The 27,394-nt window shown below is 36.8% G+C and overlaps 1 protein-coding gene across 3 annotated transcripts; it reads right to left on the bottom strand.

Moving 5' to 3' along the window:
• Positions 1-1,612: 1,612 nt before the first annotated feature.
• On the bottom strand, positions 1,613-27,394 carry VPS26A (VPS26 retromer complex component A). 3 transcript variants are annotated; one of them, XM_060126205.1, is made up of 10 exons: positions 27,239-27,363; positions 24,588-25,081; positions 22,514-22,663; positions 15,835-15,910; positions 14,568-14,724; positions 13,766-13,930; positions 12,016-12,122; positions 8,507-8,575; positions 6,403-6,545; positions 1,613-3,392 (listed from the first exon to the last, which is right to left on the bottom strand). In XM_060126205.1, the coding sequence occupies exons 3-10, from the start codon at positions 22,589-22,591 to the stop codon at positions 3,279-3,281; spliced, it is 909 nt and encodes a 302-aa protein (XP_059982188.1). In that variant the 5' UTR covers positions 22,592-22,663; positions 24,588-25,081; positions 27,239-27,363; the 3' UTR covers positions 1,613-3,278. The 3 variants fall into 3 exon arrangements, with proteins under 3 accessions (XP_059982188.1, XP_059982187.1, XP_059982186.1); XM_060126204.1 differs by lacking the exon at positions 24,588-25,081 and having other exon boundaries at positions 27,239-27,394; XM_060126203.1 differs by lacking the exons at positions 24,588-25,081; positions 27,239-27,363 and adding an exon at positions 26,888-27,160.

Here is a 27,394-nt window from a genome sequence, read left to right as displayed (position 1 = left end):
CACTGAAAGATTTTAAATAGGGGAGTGACATAAGAATTATGCTCATAGAAGATCCCAAGCCCAAAAAGGGATCTGTCATATTTGAGAGTGCACATTTTCCTCACTGTATCTTTGATTTGAAACTGCAAAATGTGTTACATTTCAATCCAGGCTAGTATAAACCCCCTGGAGAGTGCCTGTGTATGTGTTCAACAGATCCAGCTGAATATAAAAGGAACAATTTAATTTACTGACTCACATGGTAATTAGAATTGAGTATGCCAACTACTTGATCCACATTGAAGGGGTCCAGAATATGCCACTGGGGCATAAAATTTTTAGTAGAAGGCACTGGAGTTCCTGAAATCCTGTCTGCCTAATAGCAGAGCCTCCCCAAATAACTCCATTGCCATAAATCCCCTCACAGGGAGCAACCAGGGAAGATTAACTCATCACCAGAGACAGCGAGAAATCGACACCTAAACAGACTTTCGTTACAGAACTATCATATCTACCATCTATTTTCCTAAGGATCGTTTTATCTTTCCTAAAAATCATTGGCTTTCCCATTAGTGCTTTCTCCCCACAACTTCCTCTAAGTCATTTATAAGCATACTTCACCCCCTTTCCCCTAGCAAGATGATACATAAGCCCCAAATTCTAACCACCCCTTTAAGTCACACTTTTGTGAACTTCTTCTAACTCGACTACAACTGTCTTTTCTTTCGCTAATCTGTCAGTTTAATTAGTAGGCTCTCAAACACAAAAGTGGGTAAAGTTTTTCCTCCCCAACAATTCAAAACAATGAAATTAGCTATTTCTCTCTTCACCAGCGAGAGAAATAACTAATTAAATGGTTTGAACAGTGGTTCTCAATCCTGGGTAGTTTTTATTTTTTAAATAATTTATTTTTGGCTGCTTTGGATCTTTGTTGCTGTGCATGGGCCTTCTCTAGTTGCAGCGAGCAGGGGCTACTCCTTGTTGCGGTGCGGGGCTTCTCATTTCAGGCTTCTCTTGTGGCGGAGCACAGGCTCTAGGCACTCTGTCTTCAGTAGTTGTGGCACGTGGGCTCAGTAGTTGTGGCACGTGGGCTTAGTTGCTCTGCAGCACGTGGGATCTTCCCAGACCAGGGCTTGAACCTGTGTCCCCTGCATTGGCAGGCAGATTCTTAACTATTGCGCCACCAGGGAAGCCCCAATCTGGGGTAGTTTTTAAATGCTGCTGTCCGGGCCCCTGAAATTCTGATTTTATTGGCCTGGATAGGACCTGGCATGATTATTTTTAAAAACTCCTAAAGTGATTTGAATGTGCAGCCAGGGTTGAGAACCACTGGATTAGATACTGTACTCTTTATTAAAGACACAAATTTCTTTTTCAGTTCATTTCTAATTAACTGGCCAACTTTTTACAGTTCACCAAATACTGAGTTCAAATTTTTATTTTTTAAATCGGTTATGCAACAAAGTTCCAAGTGAATAAGTGTCCTATTTATGACAGTGTTTTAAGCCACCTAATTAAAAGCATTATATATTTAAAATTGAATATTTTTAAAACCTTCTAATCATCACAATTATAGCTTCCTAAACTACTGAGCAATCCTGCCCCCAAAGATAAATATGACAATGAGAAGAGATTTGAGAATATAAATATTTTAATCATTCACATAGCAAGCTCAGTATGTTTCAAATTCTTTATTATACATCATGGTTGCACAATTTGAGGCTGGTTAAATACAATTGTTTTTCAATTTTTCTTTGAATATTTTCCAGATTACTACATGCAAGTGACCATGAAAATATTTGGCATTTTAAAATTTTGAAACTCTGAACAGGCACTTACATGAAGGAAAACATTACCATTCACAGATATCCACATTTAAAATAGATGCTCCAGCACATGGTACCTGGAACCTTTTGCCAGTTAAGAAGTTGGTTACTGACCATTTTTCAAAGTGCCATAGTAGTAAAACAGGCTTAAAGAAATGTAATTTGGGTTACTTAGCTTACCCATAAAGTAAGGTTAACTGACAAGACTTGCACTGAAGTGTATAAAAAAATATTGGTACAAAAACCAATGGACCGTAAGTGAAAGTAGTTTCACACAACAGGCTTCATTTTAGTTCCTACACCCCACATTTAGTGTATTTGCGATCAGACCCCATGCATAGCATAAAAAGAGATGACTACAACCTTCTTTTTCAGAGGCTTTGAACAATACTTGAATTTAATATTAAAAAAATTTAAACAGAGTGGATGAACTGGTTTAAATTTGAGTTTGAACTAGTCAACTTTCCAATTTAACAAACATGAAATTGTCGAGATTTGGGTAACTACATACTTCACCAGTTCTCCTGAGTCCCCCATCCTCAAATTTTCCCCTGAAAAGGGAAGAGAATATTTGTAAGAAAATTATATTTGCATATATGTGCTAAAAAGATTCCTTAAATCAAAAAAATTTTTTTCAAAGTATTTATGGAAAAATTATATAGTTTTAACAAACTAAAATGCCAACACAGAGTCAACTCCACATTGCAGAAAACATACCGTGGTACCTATCTGATAGTAGTAGCAAAATGGTTACTTAATATGGTACCCCCCCCAAAAAAAAGCTGCAATGACATGCCACATAATCTCTTATGGAAAAAAATTTAATATTCACACCACAGAAGACTTCAAAGAGAACAAAATTCAGGAAGCCATGAAATGGTAGACTCAGAGGCACCTACAGCGAAACACTCATATGCATTTCTCAAACACGTATGGAAAAACAAAAATGTAGTTTTCAAAAATATTGAGATGCCATGTTTTAAATCTTTGCAGGATTAAGGGCCACTCAGGTTTTTCTAATTTTATTTGAACACAAAATGTTTAATTTTTTGTGTGTAGAGAATAAGAGGTAATCATTAGCATGAAAAAGGAGAATAAAAGAATTTGTAATCAACATTATGCAGAAAGAAAGCAAAATTACAAATACCAACCTACTCACATGAAAATCTTTAATGTTTATGCTGATGTACAGCTGAGTGCTTATCATTAAATGAAAGTGTGTGGTTAAAAAAACAACAACACGGCAGTTTAAGAAAGTTCCAGTGTTTCAAAGAAAGCACTTTTTAAATGTATATACATGAAGAACATTTAGTTATGTCATAAAATAAACTCAGCACTGTAAGATAAAGGAAGACTATCATAAATGGGGTTTTGGCCTTTTCCCCGCCCTACACACGGCGACCATCTTTAACCTGCCGAACTTCAATCTCAACAGATATAGGAGTTTTTTTCTTTTTTTTCCTCCTATTCAGTTCACATTTCAGGCTGCTCAGCAGATGCCTGCGATTCTGGCGATTCAAATCGCTGGTGAAAGTTTGTTCTCTGTTTCCTCAGTTTTTCAGGAGCTTTTCTCCACAAAATTATCTCCTAGAAGAAATATGCAAGACAACAAATTAATGTCCTCATATTATTCCTTATATTTTCACCATAGAAATAATGCCACTTCAATTTTAACCATAACAAAACTAACTTCTTCCCTACAAAAGCCCTCCTCTTTCCTTATTGACTCACCTTCTTCCAATTCTAATCTTGGGCCTCCCCTTCTGGCAACTCTGCTCCCACCAGCACCCATGCATGCCACCACCATGAATCCAATCTGGCACAAAGTCCTAGCTATTACTGCTTTAAAGAATTCCTAAAATCTACCTTTTGTTTGTTGTTCCACTGCCCTTATCCAAATTCAAGCCCTTGTCACTTCAACCTTAGATACTAAAATAGCTTCCTGGTAGATGGGCTCTCCCTCCCTTGCCCTTTCTAAGCTATCCTTCCTATCACTTCCAGATTAGTCTAAAACATTGCCTGGATGACTCTTCCAATAGTTCTCAGTTCCTCCAGGATAAATCTCCAACCCGGCATTCAAGCCCTCCATAACCTTTATCCAATTTATCAACATCACTCTCTTCCCTACCTAGACCCCAGTACCCCACCAGCCAAACTGGGTTACTCTCTGCGTCTAACGCACTTCAAATTAAACTTTCCCTCCATCTTCCCCTTGATATTCTTCAAATCCCTCTTCCTCTGCCTATCTAAGTCTTACCCTAACCAATACATCCTGAGATCTCTTCTCTTCTAAATTCTTAAAATTACTTGCTTCATAAAGTCATGGCAGGCTGTTTGTTTTTTAACCAACATAGCAGAATTTAAACATCCAAATGAATGCCCGTGGGAAGCATATACTTACTCAATAGGGCCACAATATGTAATTGATTTGGAAATTGTAAATTTCATATAATCTAATTTGAAATTATAAATCACCTATGTTTAATTATACAGCATTATGGCAGCATTAGCAGAGTAACTTTTCTCTCTTCCCAATTACTGTCAAACTATTACTTAAGTTTTCTGTTAATTATACACTCTCTCTTTCCACATATCCGCAATGTGAGGGCCTTGAGGACAAACCATGTTTAAAAAGGTAGCTTTTATATTCATCACAGTACTCAACACAGAATAATTTCCTTTTTTTTTTCCAGAATAATTTCTAATTTAGTTTTGAACACTCAACTGACATTCAAATATTAATCTGATTCCGAATACAAAAGACCATTCTAATCACTATCTTTTATTCAAAATTCACCAAAGGCTTTTAATTGATTTTAAAATGAGAACAAGTTTTATGATAAACATCTTATATTTAAAAAGTATTAGGGGCGGGCTTCCCTGGTGGCGCAGTGGTTGAGAGTCCGCCTGCCGATGCAGGGGACGCGGGTTCGTGCCCCGGTCCGGGAAGATCCCACATGCCACAGAGCAGCTGGGCCCGTGAGCCATGGCCGCTGAGCCTGTGCGTCCGGAGCCTGTGCTCCACAACGGGACAGGCCACACAGTGAGGGGCCCGCGTACAGAGCAAAAAAAAAAAAAAAAGTATTAGGGGGCTTCCCTGGTGGCGCAGTGGTAGAGAGTCCGCCTGCCGATGCAGGAGACGCGGGTTCGTGCCCCGGTCCGGGAAGATCCCACATGCCACAGAGCAGCTGGGCCCGTGAGCCATGGCCGCTGAGCCTGCGCGTCCGGAGCCTGTGCTCCGCAACGGGAGAGGCCACAACCATGAGAGTCCCGCGTACCGCAAAAACAAAACAAAACAAAAAGAAAGTATTAGGGACTTCCCTGGTGGCACAGTGGTTAAGAATACACCTGCCAATGCAGGGGACATGGGTTCAATCCTTGGTCCGGGAAGATACCACATGCCGTGGAGCAACTAAAGCCCGTGAACCACAACTACTGAGCCTGTGCTCTAGAGCCCACGAGCCGCAACACGCCTGGTGTCCACACGCCTAGAGCCTGTGCTCCGCAAGAAGAGAAGCCACTGCAATGAGAAGCCCGTGCACCACAACGAAGAGTAGCCCCTGCTTGCCACAACTAGAGGAAGTCCGCACACAGCAACAAAGACCCAACGCAGCCATAGATTTAAAAAAAAAGTATTAGATTTGGGTCATCTCAAAAACATTTATAAGAAGATTGTTTAATTATGGAAAAATGGAAACCCCCAAATCCATCAAGTTGATGCAGTCATTAAAAGTGATAAAGGAAATCTTTGTTGATAAAGGAAAGCTATTCAAGATACTATTGACTGAAAAAACAAATTAAAGATCAATATGCAGGGTTTCCCTGGTGGCACAGTGGTTGAAGAGTCCGCCTGCCGATGCAGGGGACACGGGTTCGTGCCCCCGGTCCGGGAAGATCCCACGTGCCGTGGAGCGGCTGGGCCCGTGAGCCATGGTCGCTGAGCCTGCACGTCCGGAGCCTGTGCTCCGCAACGGGAGAGGCCACAACAGTGAGGGGCCCGCGTACCGCAAAAAAAAAAAAAAAAAAAAAAAAGATCTGCAAAAAAAGATCAATATGCCTAATAATGATCTAAAAGCACATATACAAATTTGTCTAGAAAACTAATCACAATGGTGGTGGAATTTTTGTTGACCTTTTACTTCATTGTTTTTTATTGCCTGATTTTTTTTTTAAAACAAATAGCAGGTATTGTTTTTATAAAAAACAAAGGTTTCAAGAGAAAAATAAAAGCCTTGCCAGGGACCTCCCTGGTGGTCCAGTGGTTAAGACTCGTCACTTCCACTGCAGGGGCCGCGGGTTCGATCCTTGGCAGGGGAACTAAGATGCCGCATGCCACAAAATTAAATTTAAAAAAACAAAACAAAACAAAACAAAAGCGCTGCCAAATTATAGCCCATTCTGGAGTCCTGCAGAATGACCGGGAAGAGATGGATTACAACATAGTTCCATTCATGCTTACTTCTATAACATACTGTCAGTGTTTTCACTTACTTAGAAACCCCCACTTGCTCAGTACAATAAAGCTTAGAAAAGTGGCTGCTTTCCAGGTGTTTTTGGAATTGCCACAGAACAAAATAACATCTGGGTGGCACCATACCTGCTGCTTGAAGTACCTCCTGTCTTCCTCATCAACAAGGACTAGATTCAAAAAGTACCTTACTGAAAATTTTTTGTTCACATCTCTCATTGTTGGAGTTGGGTCATAGCCTGCTAAAAACAGTCTTATTGGAATTGATTCACCTGAAAGAAAAGCAATTTCCATTTAATTCTAAAGGATGATTAAATATATCAATAGTTACATAACACCTAAAACTAAGCATCATAGAGAAGACATTAATGCTTCAGTTCCTCACAAGACAGCAGCATAACAAAAGCTTTAGACAAGGGTTTCTCGGCCTTGACACTATTGACATTTTAGGCCCGATAATTCTTTGTCATGGATAAGGTCCTATGCACTGTATGAAGTTCAGCAGCATTCCTGGCCTCTACCCACAAGATGCCAGTAGCAGTCCCCAAATATGATAACCAAAAATGTCTCCAGGCATTGCCAAATGTTCCCTGGGGAGGGGGGACCAAAATTGCCCCTAGATGAGAACCACTGCTCTAGAGCCAAAATGCCTGGATTTGAATCCCAACTCCAGCCAAGTCACTTAACCATCTGTTTCATCTGTACCATAATTTCTAATCATGTGTATAAATTCTTGAATACTTATTACTAATTCACCCAAAGCAACAAACATGTTCAGAATGATGACATTCCTTCATTAGCAATGAAGCAATAGCAAAAAGATTGCTATTCAGATTCTCATGGCTTCTCTTTTTCTAAGAATAATTATTTGCATATTCTGCTTTGAATCCTTTTTATGTAATAGTTTTCTTATGTATATCTATTTCCTTAAAGATGTACAACCCATCACTTTACATAAAAATTTGTGGCTGCTGGAATTTTACAAAGTTATGTTGCATAACACAAGAGTACACACACAAGAGTCCTGGAGTCAGAAACCCCTGGACTCAAACTCCAACTGTGCAATGACTAGCTATTGAAGGAAACCAGAATATGTCACCGAAAAATATTCCTCTTTGACATACAGATTATTTTGAGCTGAAGGCAATTAAGCAGCAGTAAAATCAGAAAAGAATCCCCTGTTCTGCCTAAAGGCAGGATATAAATTCTCCTTTTACTGAAGACAGCCTTTTTTCAGGCCGGGGATGGCACCAGAGGAATCTGCAAACAAGCCTACTCCATTGGTTTTCTCCCACATATTTACCTGCCCGTAGTTTGCCACCCTGGGAAGCCTAAACTGCTTTCCTTTGCCCAGTCATTTCTCTCCAAATTTATTGTTCTTTTGAAGATGCTATATAGGATGAAATTCTAAGTCACAGCTTTGAGTTACTTTTTTGTTGAGGTTTCTCCTGGGTGATGTGTACTGCAGGCATTAATCAACTGTTTTTCTCTTATTGATCTTTTTGTTAAAGAATTCCAGCTGAAAATCTAAGACGGGTAGAAGGAAAGTTCTGCCTCCCCTACAGTATATCACCTTTAACAAGTTTTTTACCTCTACATCTCAGTTTCATGTATAAAATAAGGGTTACCACTACCTAACTCAAAGTGTGGTAGGGAACTTGACAGCGCCTGAGAATACAATGCCTCATCTATAGTTGGTACTCAGTAAATGGTAACTACTCTTTGAAGTAATTACTAACAGAGTAAGAAAAACCCAAAGACATAAATTTAAAATGATAAATACTGGCTTCATTGTCTTAGACACTGAAAATTATCTACTAAGGGAACTGCTTATTTTCTTGAGGGCTATATAAGAACTCCAAAATCCCACAATGAATACTCAATTATACTGCACCTTATGTTCAGCATGAGTAAAAAAGATTTACAGAGAGAAACTACTGTAACAAAAGGTAATTAAAATATTATAAATTCAGAACTAGGGAAGAGATATCCATAAATGTCTCTTCTAAATTCTAAATTTAAACTGAGTAAAAAATTAAACCTTATTTCAAACTAGAAAGTACTACTATAGTCTTCTCAGCATTTATACAAAGATAATCTTAAAAATCATTGTAAGAATCATTTTAAGAATTCACAGATATATTCACACTGAATAAATACTTTCAAACTAATCTGCCATGAACAGTGCTATCTGCACTACCTGTAACTTAAAAGTAAATGAAAAGTGTATTACCTTTTACTGGTGCACCATCCATTATTTCATATTTAGCGATTGTTTCTGTTTCTGTTGTGGTACTGGGTCCTAGTGCAATAATGTAAATGATATTAATTTAAATACTGCTAGAATATGATCTCCAGACTTATACCTTCTTCCTATATTCTGACTACATTATTTTAGTACTAATTTACTTTCCCCTTTTGTGAAAATGTTGATCATTCTTTTCTATTTCTTGATCTACACTTACTTACCACCCAACTGAAGATCGTACTCCCTTCCTCCCAAAGGTAATTCAGTAGACTCTTGAAAAACTGCAGGGGCTGGGGCGCTTGACCGTACACACAGGAAAACGTGTGTATAATTTATAGTCCGTTCTCGGTATCCTCCACTCCTCCCTATCCACGGTTCCTCCCTATCTGTGGATTCAACCAACTGCAGATCATGTAGTAGTGTAATATTTACTACTGAAAAAAATCTGCTATAAGTAGACCCATGCAGTTCAAACCTCATGTTATTCAAGGGTCAACTGTATACAGTTCAGAACTAATCTTCACAGACTTCCTTCTATCATTTCTAATATCTGCTAAAATAGAAACTATCAATGCATAGCAGTGCACTGACATGCTAGTTTTCTCTGCAACACCCAAAATGTTTTCTCTTGTTAACTTTAACAAAGACAAAACATCAAAGTGAATACCTGACATACATACAGTTCTTTTAAACAGTCAATGAGATAAGTTTAAAAGGTACACTAAAACACAGTAATGATCCCAATGTTGTAAAATATACAATATGCAAAGGCTAAGGTCTGTTCTGGATTATGAGTACAAATTATTTTTTATTTAAAATTTCCCAGAACTGAATATAATTTTTATAACTAGAAAAAAATGTTTAAATAAACAATTTCTTTTTAAACAACAAATGGGAACCTGAAGTTTGGTTTTAATATCTTTAAATCACTTTAACTTTTTTTTAATATTTTTTTCCCAGTCTGTGGCTTGTCTTTTTATTCTCTAAACCATAGACAGTTTTTCTTTTTTTTTAATTAATTAATTAATTTTATTTTTGGCTGCCTTGGGTCTTCGTTGCTGTGCACGGGCCTTCTCTAATTGCGGCGAGTGGGGGCTACTCTTCATTGAGGTGCGCAAGCTTCTCATTGCTGTGGCTTCTCTTGTTGGGGAGTGCGGGCTCTAGGCGCGCAGGCTTCAGTAGTTGTGGCATGCAGGCTCAGTAGTCGTGGCGCACGGGCTTAGTGGCTCTGAGGCATGTGGAATCTTCCAGGACCAGAGCTCTAACCCACATCTGAGCGTTGGCAGGAGGATTCTTAACCACTGTGCCACCAGGGAAGTCCCTAATCACTTTAACTTTTATTAGCAGGTGAAAAATGGAGATTAAGAAATTACAGATATTTAAAATCATGACTACCAATTATAAATTCTTAAAAAGTGTTGCCTAAAATTCTTTTTAGCAGAAAACCAGCAAAGTTAAAGGGAACAAACTAAATCTAAATATTAATTAAAATCAGGGAATTCCCTGATGGTCCAGTGCTTAGGACTTCGCACTTCCGCTGCAGGGGGCACAGGTTTGATCCCTGGTCAGAGAACTAAAATCCCACAAGCCACATGGCGTGGCCAAAAAAATAATAATAATTAAAATTAAAAAGCAGTTATGGGGCTTCCCTGGTGGTGCAGTGGTTGAGAGTCCACCTGCCGATGCAGGGGACACGGGTTCGTGACCCAGTCCGGGAAGATCCCACATGCCGCGGAGCAGCTGGGCCCGTGAGCCATGGCCGCTGAGCCTGCACGTCCGGAGCCTGTGCTCCACAACGGGAGAGGCCACAACAGTGAGAGGCCCGTGTACCACAAAAAAAAAAAAAAAAAAAAAAAGCAGTTATGAACCAATAGAAGATTTGGGGGCAACTGGTCAGCTATCTGGAGAAAAGTAAAGTTGGATCCATAGCTGATCTCTTACATCAGGACAAATTCCAAATGAATTAAAAGTTTAATTAATTAATTTAATTTAATTTAAATTAATTAAAATTCCTAAACTATAGTGTATTACTTTAGTAGAATCAAGCACAGAAAATTTTTAGAACCTCAGTGTAAAAAAGGCCTTTCTAACTGTGGTATAAAACCCAGAATCCATAAGAGTAAAAACTGATAAATCTGACTTACATAAACATCAAGAACTTCTAGATGGCAAAAACCACCATAAGCAAGACAAACTGGGGAAATTTTGCTGTTCTTAATACAGAAAGAGGGGGACTTCCCTGGTGGTGCAGTGGTTGAGAATCCGCCTGTCAATGCAGAGGACATGGGTTCGATCCCTGGTCCAGGAAGATCCCACATGCCATGGAGCAACTAACCCCGTGCACCACAACTACTGAGCCTGCGCCCTAGAGCCCGCGAGCCACAACTACTGAGCCCACATGCTGCAACTACTGAAGCCCATGTGCCTAGAGCCCATGCTCCGCCACAAGAGAAGCCACCACAATGAAAAGCCTGTGCACCACAATGAAGAGTATCCCCCGCTCGCGGCAACTAGAGAAAGCCTGCACGCAGCAGCGAAGACCCAATGCAGCCAAAAAAGAAAAAAAAACAGAAGAAAAAGGGATTGATTTTCCTAATATATAAAGAGTTTCTACACATCAAAAGGAAAAGACTAATAATCCAATACAGATGGGGCAAAGGATATGGATAGGTGGTTTACAGAAAAGAAATACAAATGGCTTTTATACACATGAAAAGATGCTCACCCTCACTCAGATGAGAAAAATGAATTAAACTTTTCCCCCTACCCATGAGATCAGCTAAAAGTTTTATAACATCATGCTTATGAGAATACAGGGAGAAAGAGGCACCCTCCTACATTCATTGCTGGTAGTAATGCAAACTGGTACAGTCCATAAAGAGGAGAAACTGATATGAATTGAAATTACAAATGAATATACCCTTGGAAACAGCAATTCCACTTCTAAGATTTTATCTTGCACACAAACCAACACATATGTGAAATGATATTATTAACTAAAGCATTGCTTATAATAGCAAAAGACTAGAAACAGCCTGTTATGTCCACCAATAGCTAGTACACCCATTGAATGGAATACTGTAAGAAAGATGAGGAAGTGTTCCACACATTGATATGTAAAGAACTCTAAAGTATGTATTGTATATAACCACTTAACTAAAAAAAGGGGGAGGGTGTAATGTAGAGGCACTTGCAGGTATATGGATAAATACTTAAAAGGATTTTAAAACTTACAAACATATCACCTATGAGTAGCTGGAGTACATAAACAGGACACTTTTTACTGTATAATCGTTCACACTTTATTTTTGAACCATGTGAATTTATTATGTATTCAAAAATTAATTTTTTTAAAAACATAAATGAGTAACTCACTGCCAGCAATATTAAGTATCAAAGTTAGTCTTCAAGGTGGGTATTTAAGTTTAAACAATATTTTAAGATTTCAAAATTTCAACTAAAATGAATTTCAGTTCAAATACTCTTCAACTTACCAATTCCCGTGATCTCTTTTTTGATCAGTTGTAACTCCATATGTTGGATTTTTATTCTTACTAATAAGAAGTAAATTTTTCCAACAATCACATCCTTTAAATGATACCTTTGGGGAAAGAGTATTTGTCACTTACTAAATATCAGTTTACAAAACAAACAAAAAGAGTGAAATATGTCCTGAAAGGCTTTATTAGATATCTGTAGGATAATTACTATTTAAGAATACCATTCTGACCATTCATGTGTTTAATGTTCTTTTTTGAAAAAGGTACTCATCATTTTACTATAAAAATAAGGAAGCAAAGTTTACTTGACCATCGATACATCTCAGAGGGAAGAATTAGCCTGATTAATTGTTGGTCCCTACGTAGAGGTTAACTTAGTTTCCAAAGAACTTAAGCATGGAAAATTAAGATTTTTATGCCTGAAAATTTTTATTTGGTGTATGAAGATGTTTTGAACATTAAAAACTCTACACATGGGTTTAGTGTCAGTATTACTCCAAGTGCTAGAATAGTGCAGCTAACAAATCACCTGGCCACAAAGAGAGACTCCATAAATTGAGTTTGTTGCTGTAATACCTACTAATCAAAGACTTTTCCAGGGACCTTGAAATAATATGGTAGCAAACCTAGGAATTCCTGTAATTCCCAGAGGGTTTTTTTTTTTTAAACTTCTCCCAGGTTTGATCTCAAAATAATATCCCAAGAGTTGATTAATGCAATTATGTTAGTCTGAAAGGAGGCTTCCAGTGACAAGTTTTAGGTCCTAAACTATCTAATAATTTTATCAACAATATAATTTAAGACCCTGAACACATGTGTATCACAATTTCAGTGATATAAACTGAGACATGACAAGTAATAAAAATGATGTAACAGAAGAGTGCACAGGAAGGGGACAAAAGAATGAACATCCATTTCTTCAACAATAAACTTTAGTGAAAAATAAATAAATAAAAGAGAAAACCTATAAATTAAAAGAGATTTAAGAATAAAAAAACAAATGTAGTGTGTTTGGATCCACTGGATTTGAGCAAGTCTTGTTTGGATACTGATTTGAACAAACCATATGGCGACAAAACATTTATGAGTAAATTAGGGAAAAGTGAACACTGACTAAATATGTGACGAGGTTAAGAAATTATTAATATTGTTAGATATATACTTTGGTATATGTTTGAAATTTTCCATAATAAAGCTTTAAAAGGCATTAATAAATAAAATAAGAGCCCATTTCTGAAAATGCACAACATATATAAACATATATACCTCCACCCATGGAAAGATATACATGAGGATTTAATAGTGGTTAAGTAGTAATGGTGAAAATATGTGGTATTTTTACTTCGACTTTTCTACATTGTCAATTTTTTTAATAATAAAAATGTATTGCTCATGTAGTCAGAAAAAGAGCATTTTTGCTTATTTTTAAAGAGATGACCAGCTAAAATGATCTCAAGACAAGAAGATAAATTTTTTGAGACATAGGATTAGATGCCTTCTGAGATGGTGAGATCCTCTATAAAAAATGGTCAATTACCAGGAATAGAATAATAAAGACATCTGCGCTGAGTCAGAAACAAAACTAAATTCCTAAAGTTTCTTTCAGCTCAGAGATTCTGTTGGTCTGTTAACATCAGATTAATGTTGAGTCTATCCTTACCTTGACCAATTTACAAAGACATAAAAGGTTTATTTCTTAATTTTCCCTGAACATTTATGTTATCTGTTTGTGAAAGGTACTTACTTTGATTTATTATATTCAAATTCTATGTGTAGACAATCTTCAATGCCCACTTCCATCTTAATAGAATTGTTGACATCAGGATAGGTAGCAAGCTGGTGAACAATAAGATCATATTCTTTTACCAAGTCTGTCAGTCTTCTTACTATCGTCACTTTAAGGAAATACCTACAAAATTAATGGAGAGGACAAGTTAAATCTCCTGTGATATATCTCAGTGTTTTAAATAAGCAAACATTAACTGCAACTCTGCTTTCTCCTTGCTGGAACTCCTTAGGGATCAATTTACTCCATTTACTTCATGAAGAAGTTTTAATTTTTAAATAAATGCCCCCACCATAGAAAAAATACAAAGTTCAATTTTAAGAATAGTGTACATACTTTTTAGATCAATTTGAAGCACCATCATCAAGCCTACTTGAGGACATCTCTCTAGATCACTGCTTTTTGTTTGTTTTTTCTTTTTTTCTAGATCACTTCTTAACCATACACTAAATGAGATTCATTGGGAAACTAATGGATTTAGAGAGTAATTCCATTTACAGGACAAATGAAGTACCTAAGAACGATTCATACAGGGAAGTGTATGACTAAAACTTCTCATAATAGGATTCTCTAAAACTACAGAAGGCTCTTACTACATCAGATGAGCATTAGCCAGAAAAAAAAAAAAAATTTGACAGAATTTAAAAAATCTTAAGCCTTCCAGTCCAAAATTATAATTAGAAGTTCTAATAAGACATTCAATAGTAGTCATTACTTTCTGGTTTTGATTCTGTCTACAGTTTCTGATACACGTTCATACCTTAAACGGACATTGGCACCGATGTAAGATTCATATGGCTTTTCAACTTGCATAAATTCAAAATCATAACTTCTGCTCTGAGTCAGTTCTCCAGGTAAGGCTAGTTCTTTCACTAGGTTTACAAATTCGTGAGTATTACTCTTGTCATTGAAAAGTTCTAAGAAATTTTAAAAAGCAAAAAGACCAATTATATTTAATACCCATCTCATTAAAACTCAAACTTCTACTTCCAAAGCAAATGATTTTTACAAAAAGAATTAGTTGGATTTGTCTCCACTTTAAATACTAGAGCTATGATCTGAATTCCATTATCTTTCTCACTATTATGCTCCCCTTAGGCATAAAAAAATTCAAGCAGCATAGCAAAATGAAAATTTCAATTATAAAAAAATGAATTCATTCCTTTAATGCATTTAGGGTTTGCCCAGTATGAAGCTGTTTTAACAGACATATTTCCAGCAATTATTTGAACTTCCTCCCTTCTAGGCAAAAAATGTATTGTCTTGTTTTGCTTTAGTTAGGCAAATATATTACCTTGATAAAACTATAATACGCAAAAGACTAAAATCAACTATCAGTTAATTACTATAATTTGCCCCTTAAATATAATCTCATCCAAAATAGACATGTAAATAAATATCCACCCATTCCAATTTTGATACTTTAAAAATGTACAGTAAAACTTAGAAAGCTAGGACCTATTTTCTTTTCTCTTTTCCGAATCTGCAGTACCAAAAGATTTATACAGTTTAACTCCTACTAAATCAAGAATGTCTCTGAAATACACAAATAGAAACATACACAAGTTGATCTAAGTCAAAAAGAAATTACACTTTTCCTTTTCACATGGAATTTTCTATTGACAAGTGAGTCTGGCTACAGGTACACACTAAGTTAGGAAGACAAATGGCATGGGTAATTAGAAAGAAGGATGAAGGTGACACTGCTAATTGTGAATAAACCTGGTGAAAAATGTAGGCAGATGGAAATTTCAGTGAGTAAACTAATTTACTTGAATTATTTTTCAAGGCTGGTAGCTTACATAAATCCTTTCACTTTTAGTAATTAAGTTTAATCACAAATAAAGGCAGGATTAGTCAAATATCATTTAATACAATTAAAAGAAACATGATTTAATGTTTATAAAATAAATCCTCTTTTATTACGCAAAATCAATTCCTTCTTTCCATAAAGCAAAGTGCCAAATCAAACTCTCTTCAAACTCAGTTATCAAAGAAAAAAAAAGTAATACTATTTTAAAACTCACCAATTTGACCTACAAATTCAATTCTAATTCCTTGGTGCTCTAGCCTCTTTCCAGATTGCTTAAAGGCTATGTTTACCTGCCAAAACATGAAATTGTAAGAGATGTTAACAATCCTTTGCGGGCCTACTAGCAGATTGCTTCCAGATGAATACAATGTATAAATATTTCAGGTATTCATTTCTGAAGTCTGAGACACCACCACATACCTAGATCCTACCTAGACCTTATAGCGCCAGAGAAGGTAAAACCTACTCATATACAATCAGTAATGAACCTCTTACTTATACGTACACTTAAAGCATCTTCTTTGTTAGTAAGGAATCCTTCTTTACAGCTGGAGAACTATAAAGACTCAACAAAAGGGAAAACTTTCAACTATTCAAATATGTTTTCAGGTCAAATAGTTAAAAAATTCTACAACAGCATTTTAATGTAAGGTTATTACTAATTCCAAGAACTGATCTTAAAGATCACTTTCAGCCTTTTATAACCAACAATATATTGTTATAATTCCTGATCTTAAAAGCAATGCTTATTGCCCTGAGTCTGCTACTCATCCTAAAAACAGAATGTCTAAAGATTTAAATTTTGAGTATGATTATCTTACGTACTTTTCAAATTAAATATATAATCTAAAATCCCTAAATTCATATGTGCCAAATGGAAACCTTAATTTTAAACATTTTAATTTGACAAAATATCTATAAAGTACATACATATTAAAAACAAAACTCAAAACATTTAAGGATTAGCTAACATACCAAAAAGCATACTTCCGGATTTATTCTTTACTATAAAAAATATGGGTAGCATAACTCTTAAAAGCTTTTCTTCCAAATAGTGTTTTCAAAAGACAACAGAAATTAAGGACCAATAAAAACCGAAGTTCAGTTACTTCTGTCTGTAAACTACATAATTAAAATATTCATGCTTCTATATCTTCCATATATCTGTGACCAGGATGAGTTAGTTACTTGCCTTCCAAATTAATATCACAGAAAAACAAGTAAATAATTAAACAAATTGTAGTACATCATATGATGGAGTATAATTAAAGTATAAAAATAATAAGGTCAAAGAATATTTAATGATGTGGGAAGATGTGCATGGTATGTCACATGAAGGAAGCATGGTCAAACTGTATACAAGTATAATGCCAATTATATTTTTTAAACTACAGAAAAAACTCTTAACAGGAGTTACTTCTGGAATGTATGCTTATGGGTAATTTTGTTTCCTTCTCTGTAGCTTTTTTTGACAGACGGCAATTAAATTTAACTTTAAAAAGTATATGCTTCAGGAGTCCCAAGACAATTCAATGGGGAAAGAATATTCTTTTCAACAAATAATGCTGGAACAACTCAATCTCAACATACAAAAAAATGAAATTGGATCCCTACCTTGCACCATATACAAATATTAACTCAAAATGGATAAAAGACCTAAATGTAAGAGCTACAGTTACAAAACTCTTAGAAGAAAACATAGGTGTAAATCTTCATTATCTTGGATAGGCAACTGTTTCTCAGATGACACCAAAAGCATGAGAAATGAAATTTTAAAAAAGATAAACTGGACATCATCAAATAGAAAATTTTAGTACTTCAAGACACCACCAAGAAAGTGAAAAGACAACTCACAGAAATAGAGAAAATATTTGCAAAACATAACTGACAAAAGACTTGTATCTAGAGTATATAAAGAACTCTTACAACTCAACAATCAAAAGACAAATAACCCGATTAAAAATGGTCAAAGGATATATACAGACTTTTCTCCAAAAGAGTTATACAAACAGCAATAAGCACATGAAAAGATGCTCAATATTATTCATCATTAGGGGAAATGCATATCAAAACCATTATGACCACTTCTCACCCACTAAGATGGCAATAAAAATACAGACAATAATAAGTATTGCCAAGAATGTGAAGAAACTGGAACCCTCATACATTGCTGAAGAGAATATAAAATGGTGCAGCTGCATTGGAAAAGCCTGGCAGTTCCCTTAAAAGTTAAACATAGAGTTAACGTATGACCCAGCAATTCCATTCCTAAGTATACACACCAGAGAAATGAAAACACACAGTCACACAAAAACTTAACACACAAATGTACAGCAATATTCATAACAGTCAACAAATAGAAACCCAAATATCCTCAACTGAAATGTCCTCAACTGATGAATGGATGAAGTGTGGTACATCCATATACTACACAGATATATACTGAAATATTATTCCGCTATAGAAAAGAATGGTGTTTTGATACATGCTGCAACATGAATGAACCTTGAAAACATTATGCTACATGAAATGAGGCAGACACAAAAAGACAAATCTTATATGACCACTTATATGAAATAGAACAGGCCCAGAACAGGCAAATTTAGATTTTTTTTTTTTTTTTTTAGAACAGGCAAATTTATAGGAAAAAAAGTAGACTAGAGGGACTTACTTCCCTGGTGGAGCAGTGGTTAAGAATCTGCCTGCCAATGCAGGAGACATCAGTTTGAGCCCTGGTCCAGGAAGATCCCACATGCACGCAGCAACCCCGTGTGCCACAACTACTGAGCCTGCATGCCACAACTACTGAAGTCCATGCACCTAGAGCCCGTGCACCACAAGAGAAGCCACCACAAAAAAAAAAAAAAAAAAAGAAGCCACCACAATGAGAAGCCCACGCACAGCAACAGAGAGTAGCCCCCCCTCGCCGCAACTACAGAAAGCCTGTGAGCAGCAATGAAGACCCAACGCAGCCAAAAATAAATAAATAAATAAACTTATTTTTTTAAAAAAAGTAGGCTAGAGGTATCCATGGACTGGGAGAAAAGGGAAAAGAGTAGTTATTGCTTGATGGGTACAAAGTTTCTGTTTGGGGTGATGAACAAATTTTTAAAATAGTGGTGATGGGGGCTTCCCTGGTGGCACAGTGGTTGAGAATCCACCTGCCAATGCAGGGGACACGGGTATGAGCCCTGGTCCAGGAAGATCCCACGTGCCGCGGAGCAACTAAGCCCGTGTGCCACAACTACTGAGCCTGCGCTCTAGAGTCCGGGAGCCACAACTACTGAGCCCACCTGCTACAACTACTGAAGTGCTACAACTACTGAAGCCCATGCGCCCTAGAGCCCTTGCTCTGCCACAAGAGAAGCCGCTGCAATGAGAAGGCCATGCACTGCATCGAAAAGGAGGCCCTGCTCCACAACTAGAGAGAGCCCGAGCACAGCAACGAAGACCCAATACAGCCAAAAATAAATAAATAAAATAAATTTATAAAAAAAAATAATGGTGATGATTACACAACACTGTGAATGTGATTAATGCCACTGAATTAGACACATAAAAATGGTTAATATGGTAAATTTTATTATATATATATTTTTTGTTTTGTTCTGTTTTTTTTTTTTTTTTTATTATATATATTTTTTACCAAAATTTTTTTAAAAAGGAATAAACCTTGAAGACATCACGCTGAGTAAAAGCAGCCAAACACAAAAGGCCACATATTTTATGATTCCATTTATATGAAATGTCCAGAATAGGCAAATCCACAGAGAAAGAAAGCACATTTATAGATTAGTGGATGCCAGGTGTCTTAGTCCATTCGGGCTGCTATGACAAAATACCATAGACTAGGTGGCTTAAAAACAACATAAATTTATTGCTTACACTTCTGGAGGCTGTGAAGTTCAAGATCAAAGCGCCAGGAGATTTGGTGTCCGGGGAGGGCTTGCTTTCTGGTTCACAGACGGCTGTCTTTTCACTATGTCCTCACATGTCAGAAGGTGCACATGGGATTTCTCTGAGGACACTAATCCCATTCATGAGGGCTCTGCCCTCATGACCTAATCATCTCCCAACCCCCCCCAGCCCCACCCCCCCCCAATATATCACACTGGGGATTAGGTTTCAACACATGAATCTTATAAGGACACAAACATTCAGTTTATGGCACTAAGGGAGTTACTGCTAATGGTATGGTGTTTCTTCTGGGGTGATGAAAACATTATGGAATTAGATAGTGGTGACAGTTGCACAACTCTGCAAATATAGTAAAAACCTCTGAACTGTACACTTTAGTAGGGTGAATTTTATGGTATGTGAATTACAACTCAATAAAGCTATCTTTAAAAAAAATGAAAAAAATTAAAAATGAAAGTATATGTCACAAATAAACCAATGGAACAGAACAGAGATGTTGAAACAGACTCATACAACCTCTGGCTGATGACAAAGGTGATGCTGCAGTGTAGTGGGGGAAAGGATGGCTTTTTCAATAAATGTCCTGGGTTAATAAGATATCCATGTGGGGAAAAAACAAACAAACAAGTAGCCTTGACTCCTATATCACAAAGACAAAATCAATTCCAAAAAACTGAAGATCTAAATGTGAAATGTAAAATTGTTTTAAATTATAGGAAAAACAGGAGAACATCTTCATGCCCATACGGTAGGCAAAGATATCTTAAACAGGTTACAAAAAGCACTAACATTTGTAGAGTATTAAAATTAAGAACTCCTGTTCATCCAACGATACCATTAAGATAGTGAAAAATCCAGCCAGAAAGATATTTATAATACATATGCAAAGGACTCTATATTGAGAAGCACGTATCAAGAACATACCAAAAAAAAAAAAAATCCTACACATCAATAAGAAAAAAAGTCAACTGAGTATAAAAATGAGCCCAAAAAACTCCCCACCAAAACCCAAAGCCTTGAATAGGCATTTCACAAAGGACATCAAATAGCCAATAAATATATGAACAGTCACTCAACCTCATTAGATGTCAGGGAAATGGAAATTTACACATGTAGCGAGAAAATGAGAAGCTAAGACGACAAGCCATAAACTGGGAGAAAATATTTGCAGAAGCCACATCTGAGAAAGGGCTGTTTTCCAAAAAGGGCTGTTTCCGACTCTTAAAACTCAATAAGAAGAAAACAAACAACCCGAATGAAAATTAGGCAAAAGATTTGAACAAGCACTTCACCAAAAAAGATATATATTTGAAGATAAACATATGAAAAGATGTACAACATCATATTATTAGGGAACTGCAAATTAAAACAATGAGATACCACTACGAAACTATTAGAATGGGCAAAATCTAGAACACTGACATCATCAAATGCTAGCTAGAATGTGGTAAAACAGGAACTCTCATTCATTGCTGAAAATGGTAGTGCTACTTTGGAAAATAGTTTGGCAGTTTCTTACAGAACCAACACTATTTCCTTTACTCGTTTGACATGTTCCATCCTTTTAATGATTTTGTCTGCTCTCTTCCAGGCCTCTTCTCTTTCTCCCCATCATTTTAAAGGGAGAGTAAAGTAGAAAAGCAAAAAATTTATTTCAAATATAACATTAAGACATCAGTAAGTAAACTGGCAAAGGACCAGAATAGACGATGCAGTAAAATAGCTAATAAACCTAAGTTCAACCTATCTAGTAACCAAAGAAATGCTATCAAAGAATAATATCATTTTTGCCTATAGAAATAGCAAAGATTAAAAAGTGACCATATTCAGTACTACCCTGAGTGAAACAAGGCATTAAATGAACATGTGATTTGATGCAAATTCTCCAGGTTAATATGTATTGATACCCTTCAAATATTCATGTCTTTTGGTCCAGCAACTCACTTCCAGGAATTCATTCTAAGGAAGTAATCTTATCCTACAGAAATTTGGAGAAAAACTTATGTACTAAAGTTTTATTACTAAAAACATGCCTGTATTACTAAAGATACAGTGATATACTACAAGCAGTCTGAAAAATACAGTAGAAACTATTTAAATATCCAATAATAGGGAAAAGTTATGCTTAATATATTATACATACATTAACTAATGCAGAGAGACTAGGAGGAAACACATTCAAATTTTAACAGTGAATTATTTCCATATGATGGGAATATAGATAATTATTTTATTTCCCAAACTATCTACCATGTGTATGTATCACCTTAACAAGCAGGGGAGAGAAACTCTTAATATTTCAAAAATATTGAAAATAATTGAAAAATTATTTCAAATGTTTTATGACTTGATTTTATCTAGGATATTACCATTCTTCAGTATCACAAACTAATGAGTACTAATCATGTTCCATAAGGTATAAGAATAATCTTATACATCACTTGGTAAGGAAAAGGAGGAAAAAGTTAAACCACAGAAGGTATCATAAATGTATCTGGCCATGCATGGACACGTTCCAAATGTACTTAAGTCCTCTACAGAGTATCAAGAAATGAGATCAACAGACACAATGACAGTAGTACAGACAGATAAGCTATAAAGAATGAGAAAGAAACTTTTAGAAAGGTATACTAGAGAATTATCCCCAATCTCCACAACTCAACTTTATGTTAAAGGAGAAACAAACTTTGAGGGGATCACAGCCCCACTGTAGAAAGTGTCTGAAGTTAAACAGATGCACATAGTCACAAACACACAAAATTTTCCACACAGTTTAATTTAGACTCTGCCCCTGTAACCCTTCCAGTTTAAGAATCTTTCCTGTAAATGTTCTATTGAATCAAGGATTTAACTGACCTTCTGAAAAAAATTTTCCATCTCTAATAAAATCATTCAAATTTAGATACAGCACAAGCCATTCTCATGACTAATTCTAATACGCTACAGCTAGGTAATTCTCCAAACAAAATATTTACCTTCCCTGAAACAGATTCTCCATCATAGAAAAGATAGTGTTTTTCTACTTTGCCATCCTCAGTTTTCATTTCTGCCATTTTCCTGGTTTCCCCATCATTAAGGACAACATCGATCTCACAAATGGGACCAAAAAATCCTCCAAGAAAACTCTGAAATAAAAGGAAAATGTTCATAATTACGTTTTGTCAGTCACTACATTTCTAAATTCAAATTTAATTACCTATAACCTACAGTTAATCTATGAATTCACAAGGAAATAACAACTTATATCAAATACTACATCAAAACTAAAATTTCATACAATATGCATACAGTTAATGCTGTACTGTATGCTTAAAATTTTGCTGAGGATATATTTGTTATATGTTTTCTACCACAATAAAATTAAAAGACAAAAAAGAAAACAAATTTAAACACGCTATAATTTCAATCATTTCCATAGGTAACCACTATAAATAATCAAATAGTAACATATACCAAAGATCTAAAAGGACTACCCCAGTGGTCCAGTGGTTAAGACTCCCCGCTTCCACTACAGGGGATACAGGTTCAATCCCTGGTTGGGGAAGTTCTGCATGCATGCCGCGGGGCTAAAAAATTAATCCTAACATCTGGATTTGAAAGGTTACCTTTAGTAATACATCTATGAGGTTCTTTCATTATACTGCTATAATTAAACTCATACAATCCCAATTACTCATGAGTTATTACAATGTACTAGTTATGGTAAAATCTACTGCTATATAGGTCTGAACAACATGTGTTACACTGTGTAAGCCCTTGGAATAAAACTGGCTCTAATGGAGGAGACTAATTAAATTTCTGCAAATTTTGTGAATACCCAAAAGAAGTGAGCTAAAACTAGGCATGTTTGGTAAGACCAGCCCTCCCGCAGGAAGTTAGTATTGGTGCAGTAGCAAAATCTAGAGCAAGGAACTTGCATTAAGGCTCAGTTCTGTCCTCAGGAGGACAGCAAACAAGCTAATGATCCTGCTAAGGCTATGTGGGTCATAGGATGATACTATGATCAAAGGAGATAGTGTTTTCCTAAATTCTGAGCTTACTTCTTTGTTTTTTGGCAGTGCCACGCAGCTTGTGGGATCTTAGTTATAGAACTCAGGCCCTCAGCAGTGAACGCTCAGAGTCCTAACCACTGGACGGCCAGGGAATTCCCACTTCTTTATTTTTATTAATCCTTTATTAACAAAAGGATTATAATTTCATGAAATCAACTCAAAGAATTGCCAGATTAGTACTTATGACATACTCCAAAGACATAACCAGCAAATTTTCCTTTTGGCAAGATGTTTTAATCTTTCCTGGCAATATTATAAATGACAAACAATTTTAATTAGAAAACTATTATGAACTTAGAATGAAAAACATCAATGATAGGGCATGTGCACTGTCCCTTCCTAGTTAGCTTTCATACCCCAAGTTTTAAATTCAAAACTTGCTCAAAATGGTATACATTCTCGTAAGAGTTACAAATATGAGAATGTATAGCAGCTGAAATTCAGTTACTATTTATCAAGTATGTGCAAAGCACTGAGCCAGCAAAGCTGGGGGGGGGGTCTGCTGTGGGAGGAGCAATTATGAAAGGGTAGAACATGACAGTCCAAAATTCGGGTTATAAAATAGAAGCAGGAAAATAAAATTTAATTTTCTCATTCCCCCTTAATATTCTTAGAGCTGGTTGCAGGAAAATGAGATGTGAAAACTATAAAAATTGTTTTACAAATGAAAGGAAATATTATGGTAACTTTCCCCACATACATATACTTAACACATACAGCTGAACTGGGATTTGAAAGTTGATATTAAAAGATCAAATAATCAAAAATAAAATAAAATCAAAATTGCCACTAATTAAAATGGTATAAAACAGACTTAAAAGTCACATAAAACTTCACAATTAACAACAATTAGTAATTGTAAACAATAAGTTTTATTTTGACACTATGTAAAAATGTAAGTCTTAGGCATTAAAAATATGTAAAAATTATGTGTTATCCTCTATTATTTTCTGTATGCATGAAGTATTTCATAACTAAAAATTAAAAATGGACTTACTTTTCAACACAATCAAAACACTAAGATTGGGAGAGATCAGAAGGAATAAAAAAAGCCTAGTGTAGCATATGCAGAAAAACAAAAGGTTGATGATAAACTACAGCACTTTAACACGGTTAAGTTAATGAGGCCATGAGAATTTAGCATTGGGTTAACATCCAGTTTTTTACACCAGGACATATCAAAAATGAACTAGTCTTGGTAAAAGCCTCCAGAAAATTGTGCATGTAGATAACAGAGAGAAAAATATCTGAGAAAAAAGTTTGTCTTGTTTTCCTTCTAGAAGGAGTTGAAAGAAAGATTCTCTACCCAAAGTCTTCTAGAGTTTTTATTTCTAAAAAAAAAAACGGAAGGGATTTCCCTGGCGGTCCAGTGGTTAGGGCTCTGCGCTGTCACTGCTGAGGGCGTGGGTTCAATCTCTGGTCTAAGATTCCACAAGCCGCATGGTGTGGCCAAATAAATAAATGAAGTTTTTATTTCAAGATGTGCATCTTCTGTATTTCAAACAAAAAGTCACAAAATTAAAATCTTCTTAAAATTATTCACAATCAAATTATAATACTTCTGATATATAAAGAGGAAAAAAATGGTCAGAATGGTGAAGACCAGAAGAAGGAAAAGGAATAAAAGCTGTAAAGAGGGTTAGGATATATTAACATATACTTCTGCTGAAATTACAGAAGGCAGTTTTGAAATCATTTACGAGAAAGACTACCAAGTTCTTTTAGAAAAGATATCTTCAAGTGAGCATTCAAAATAGGGGATTTTCAGCAGCAATACTAGACAATATACAGGTTCAAACTCTTAGGTGGCTTTTAAATAACTAGAGGGCAATATATATGACTACTTAAATATTAGAGCAATTGTTCTCACAGTTTTCCAATCGTAGCGTAAACTACATATCACTGAATTTAGCTTAATTTAAGATTTTTCACATAATTTGTAAACCTAACACTGAGCATTACCATCTAGCAAAATTACACGTGTATATGTTAAAATACAAACTTTTTAGCCCTCACTGAAGAAATTTCACTACATCCAGTGGCTGTAAAGAAATGCAACTCAAGGTGAGGCAGAAAAGAGGCTCTCAAAATTTATTCACTTAGGGCATACACGAACAATGAAACAGCAAATTTTCATACATATATTATTACACTTGTGCCCATTTCAGTGTTATAAAGCTTTACAATTGTGTTTGTTTCAAGAGTAACTTGAAAATAAAAATTGCTCTTGAACATAATTCAAAAGCTCATTAAAAGTAATAATTTTAACTGTAAGCAAAAGATAGGAGGGCCTTTTAAGTTTTCTTTGCAAATTATATTCAACTAAAGAAGCCTTCTTTAACTCCCTGACAAGGCAAGGTCCCCCAATACTTCCTCCTTATCACAACTGTAATTATTTGTTTCCACGTTAAACAAATAATTACACAAATAAATGTTTATCTCCCTCTGGATTGCAAGCTACAAGAGAGCAAGGGCTGTTTCAGTCTTGCTCAGGGCCCCTGGGAGCACCTAAGTATTGTAATTATTTGTTTAAAAGAAAGAGGAAAAGGTTCCAAGTTTAAGAATGAACATGTCTGTCCTCTCTTTTATAAATTAAAACAACTCGATTTCTGACTTTAAATGTATTTATTCAAAGTAACTTTTTTTTTTTTTTTTAAATAAACCTAGCTTGGTCTATAAGCCAAAAGTCTCAAGCAGTTTACGGAACCGGGTGAGCTTTGGGAAAGCAGGTACTATTAAGGAGAGCACACAGTAGGCGCTCAACATAAGCTTGCTAAGTGAACCGAGTAAATGAATACTACCATAAAATGAGCCAAGTGAGATCAAATCTAGAGAAGATCGCCAACACACACAAAGCTAAACGCCATCGCGCCCACGCTGGTGCTTCCCACTAACTGTGGTGAGAGTACTCAGATTTCCCTCCCTCCTCTGCTCCCTAGGCCATTTCAACATCCCAAAGCGGTAAGTTTCCAGAATGGCTTGGTGAGGGAAACGAGACTTAACGCTTAAAACAGCGCGCAAGAAACTACTGCCTTTTGCATTAAAAACGTCCTCCCCTCCAACGTCCTTCTCTTTTTCTCTCCCATTCTATAACTGTCAACATCAAGGCTGAACTGGGGTCAGGAAATCGCAGAATATCACCGTATGCAGGCTAAAAAAATCACGGAGTTTATCAAGCTCCCGATCAACACTGGAAGAGAGTGACCAAGTCCCCCCGAGTCCGGAACTGGGGGATTCTTGGGTCACCCCACCTGAAAGGAAGCGAGGCTTCCCGGGAGGAGCAGAGGGGCTGGCTACCTTGGAAGGGGAGGGGGAGGTGGGCCCCCGCAGAGGCGGGGTCCGAGTACCCAGCCAGGGCCCCCACAGCCGATCGAGGAACTCGGGCAGAGGCTCCGACATGGCCAGGAGAACGCGCCGCCACCCGCAGGTGCTCGGGCATCGCCGAGACCGGGAAAGGGCGGCGCAGCCCAATAGTCTCCGACCCCGCGGCGGCCAAACAGGCCTAACCCGGCCCCCCCGCCCTGCCCGCCTGCCCCCTCCAGCCGCTCCCCGCAGCCCCTCCCGCGACATCTGGCCCGCCGTTGGCCGTCCCGCCGCGCGCTCCGGGGCGAGGGCTGCAAGCGAGCGCGCTGGCCGCCGCGCACTCACCATTGTCATCGCCGCCGCCGCGTGCCCCACACTTCACTCCTCTTCCCTCAGGAGAACTCCCAGCCCCGGCTCCCTCCGCCCAGCGTCTTCGTCACGTGACTTCGGGCAGCTCGCCGCACGTGACCCCTCCCTTCCCTTCCTCCCCTTCGCCCAGCA

This window comes from Lagenorhynchus albirostris, chromosome 16, assembly GCF_949774975.1.
Source record: "Lagenorhynchus albirostris chromosome 16, mLagAlb1.1, whole genome shotgun sequence".
Classification (NCBI taxonomy): Eukaryota; Metazoa; Chordata; class Mammalia; order Artiodactyla; family Delphinidae; genus Lagenorhynchus; species Lagenorhynchus albirostris.
The sequence above is the reverse complement of the archived record's forward strand: the minus strand, read 5'-3'. Positions and strand labels throughout refer to the sequence as shown.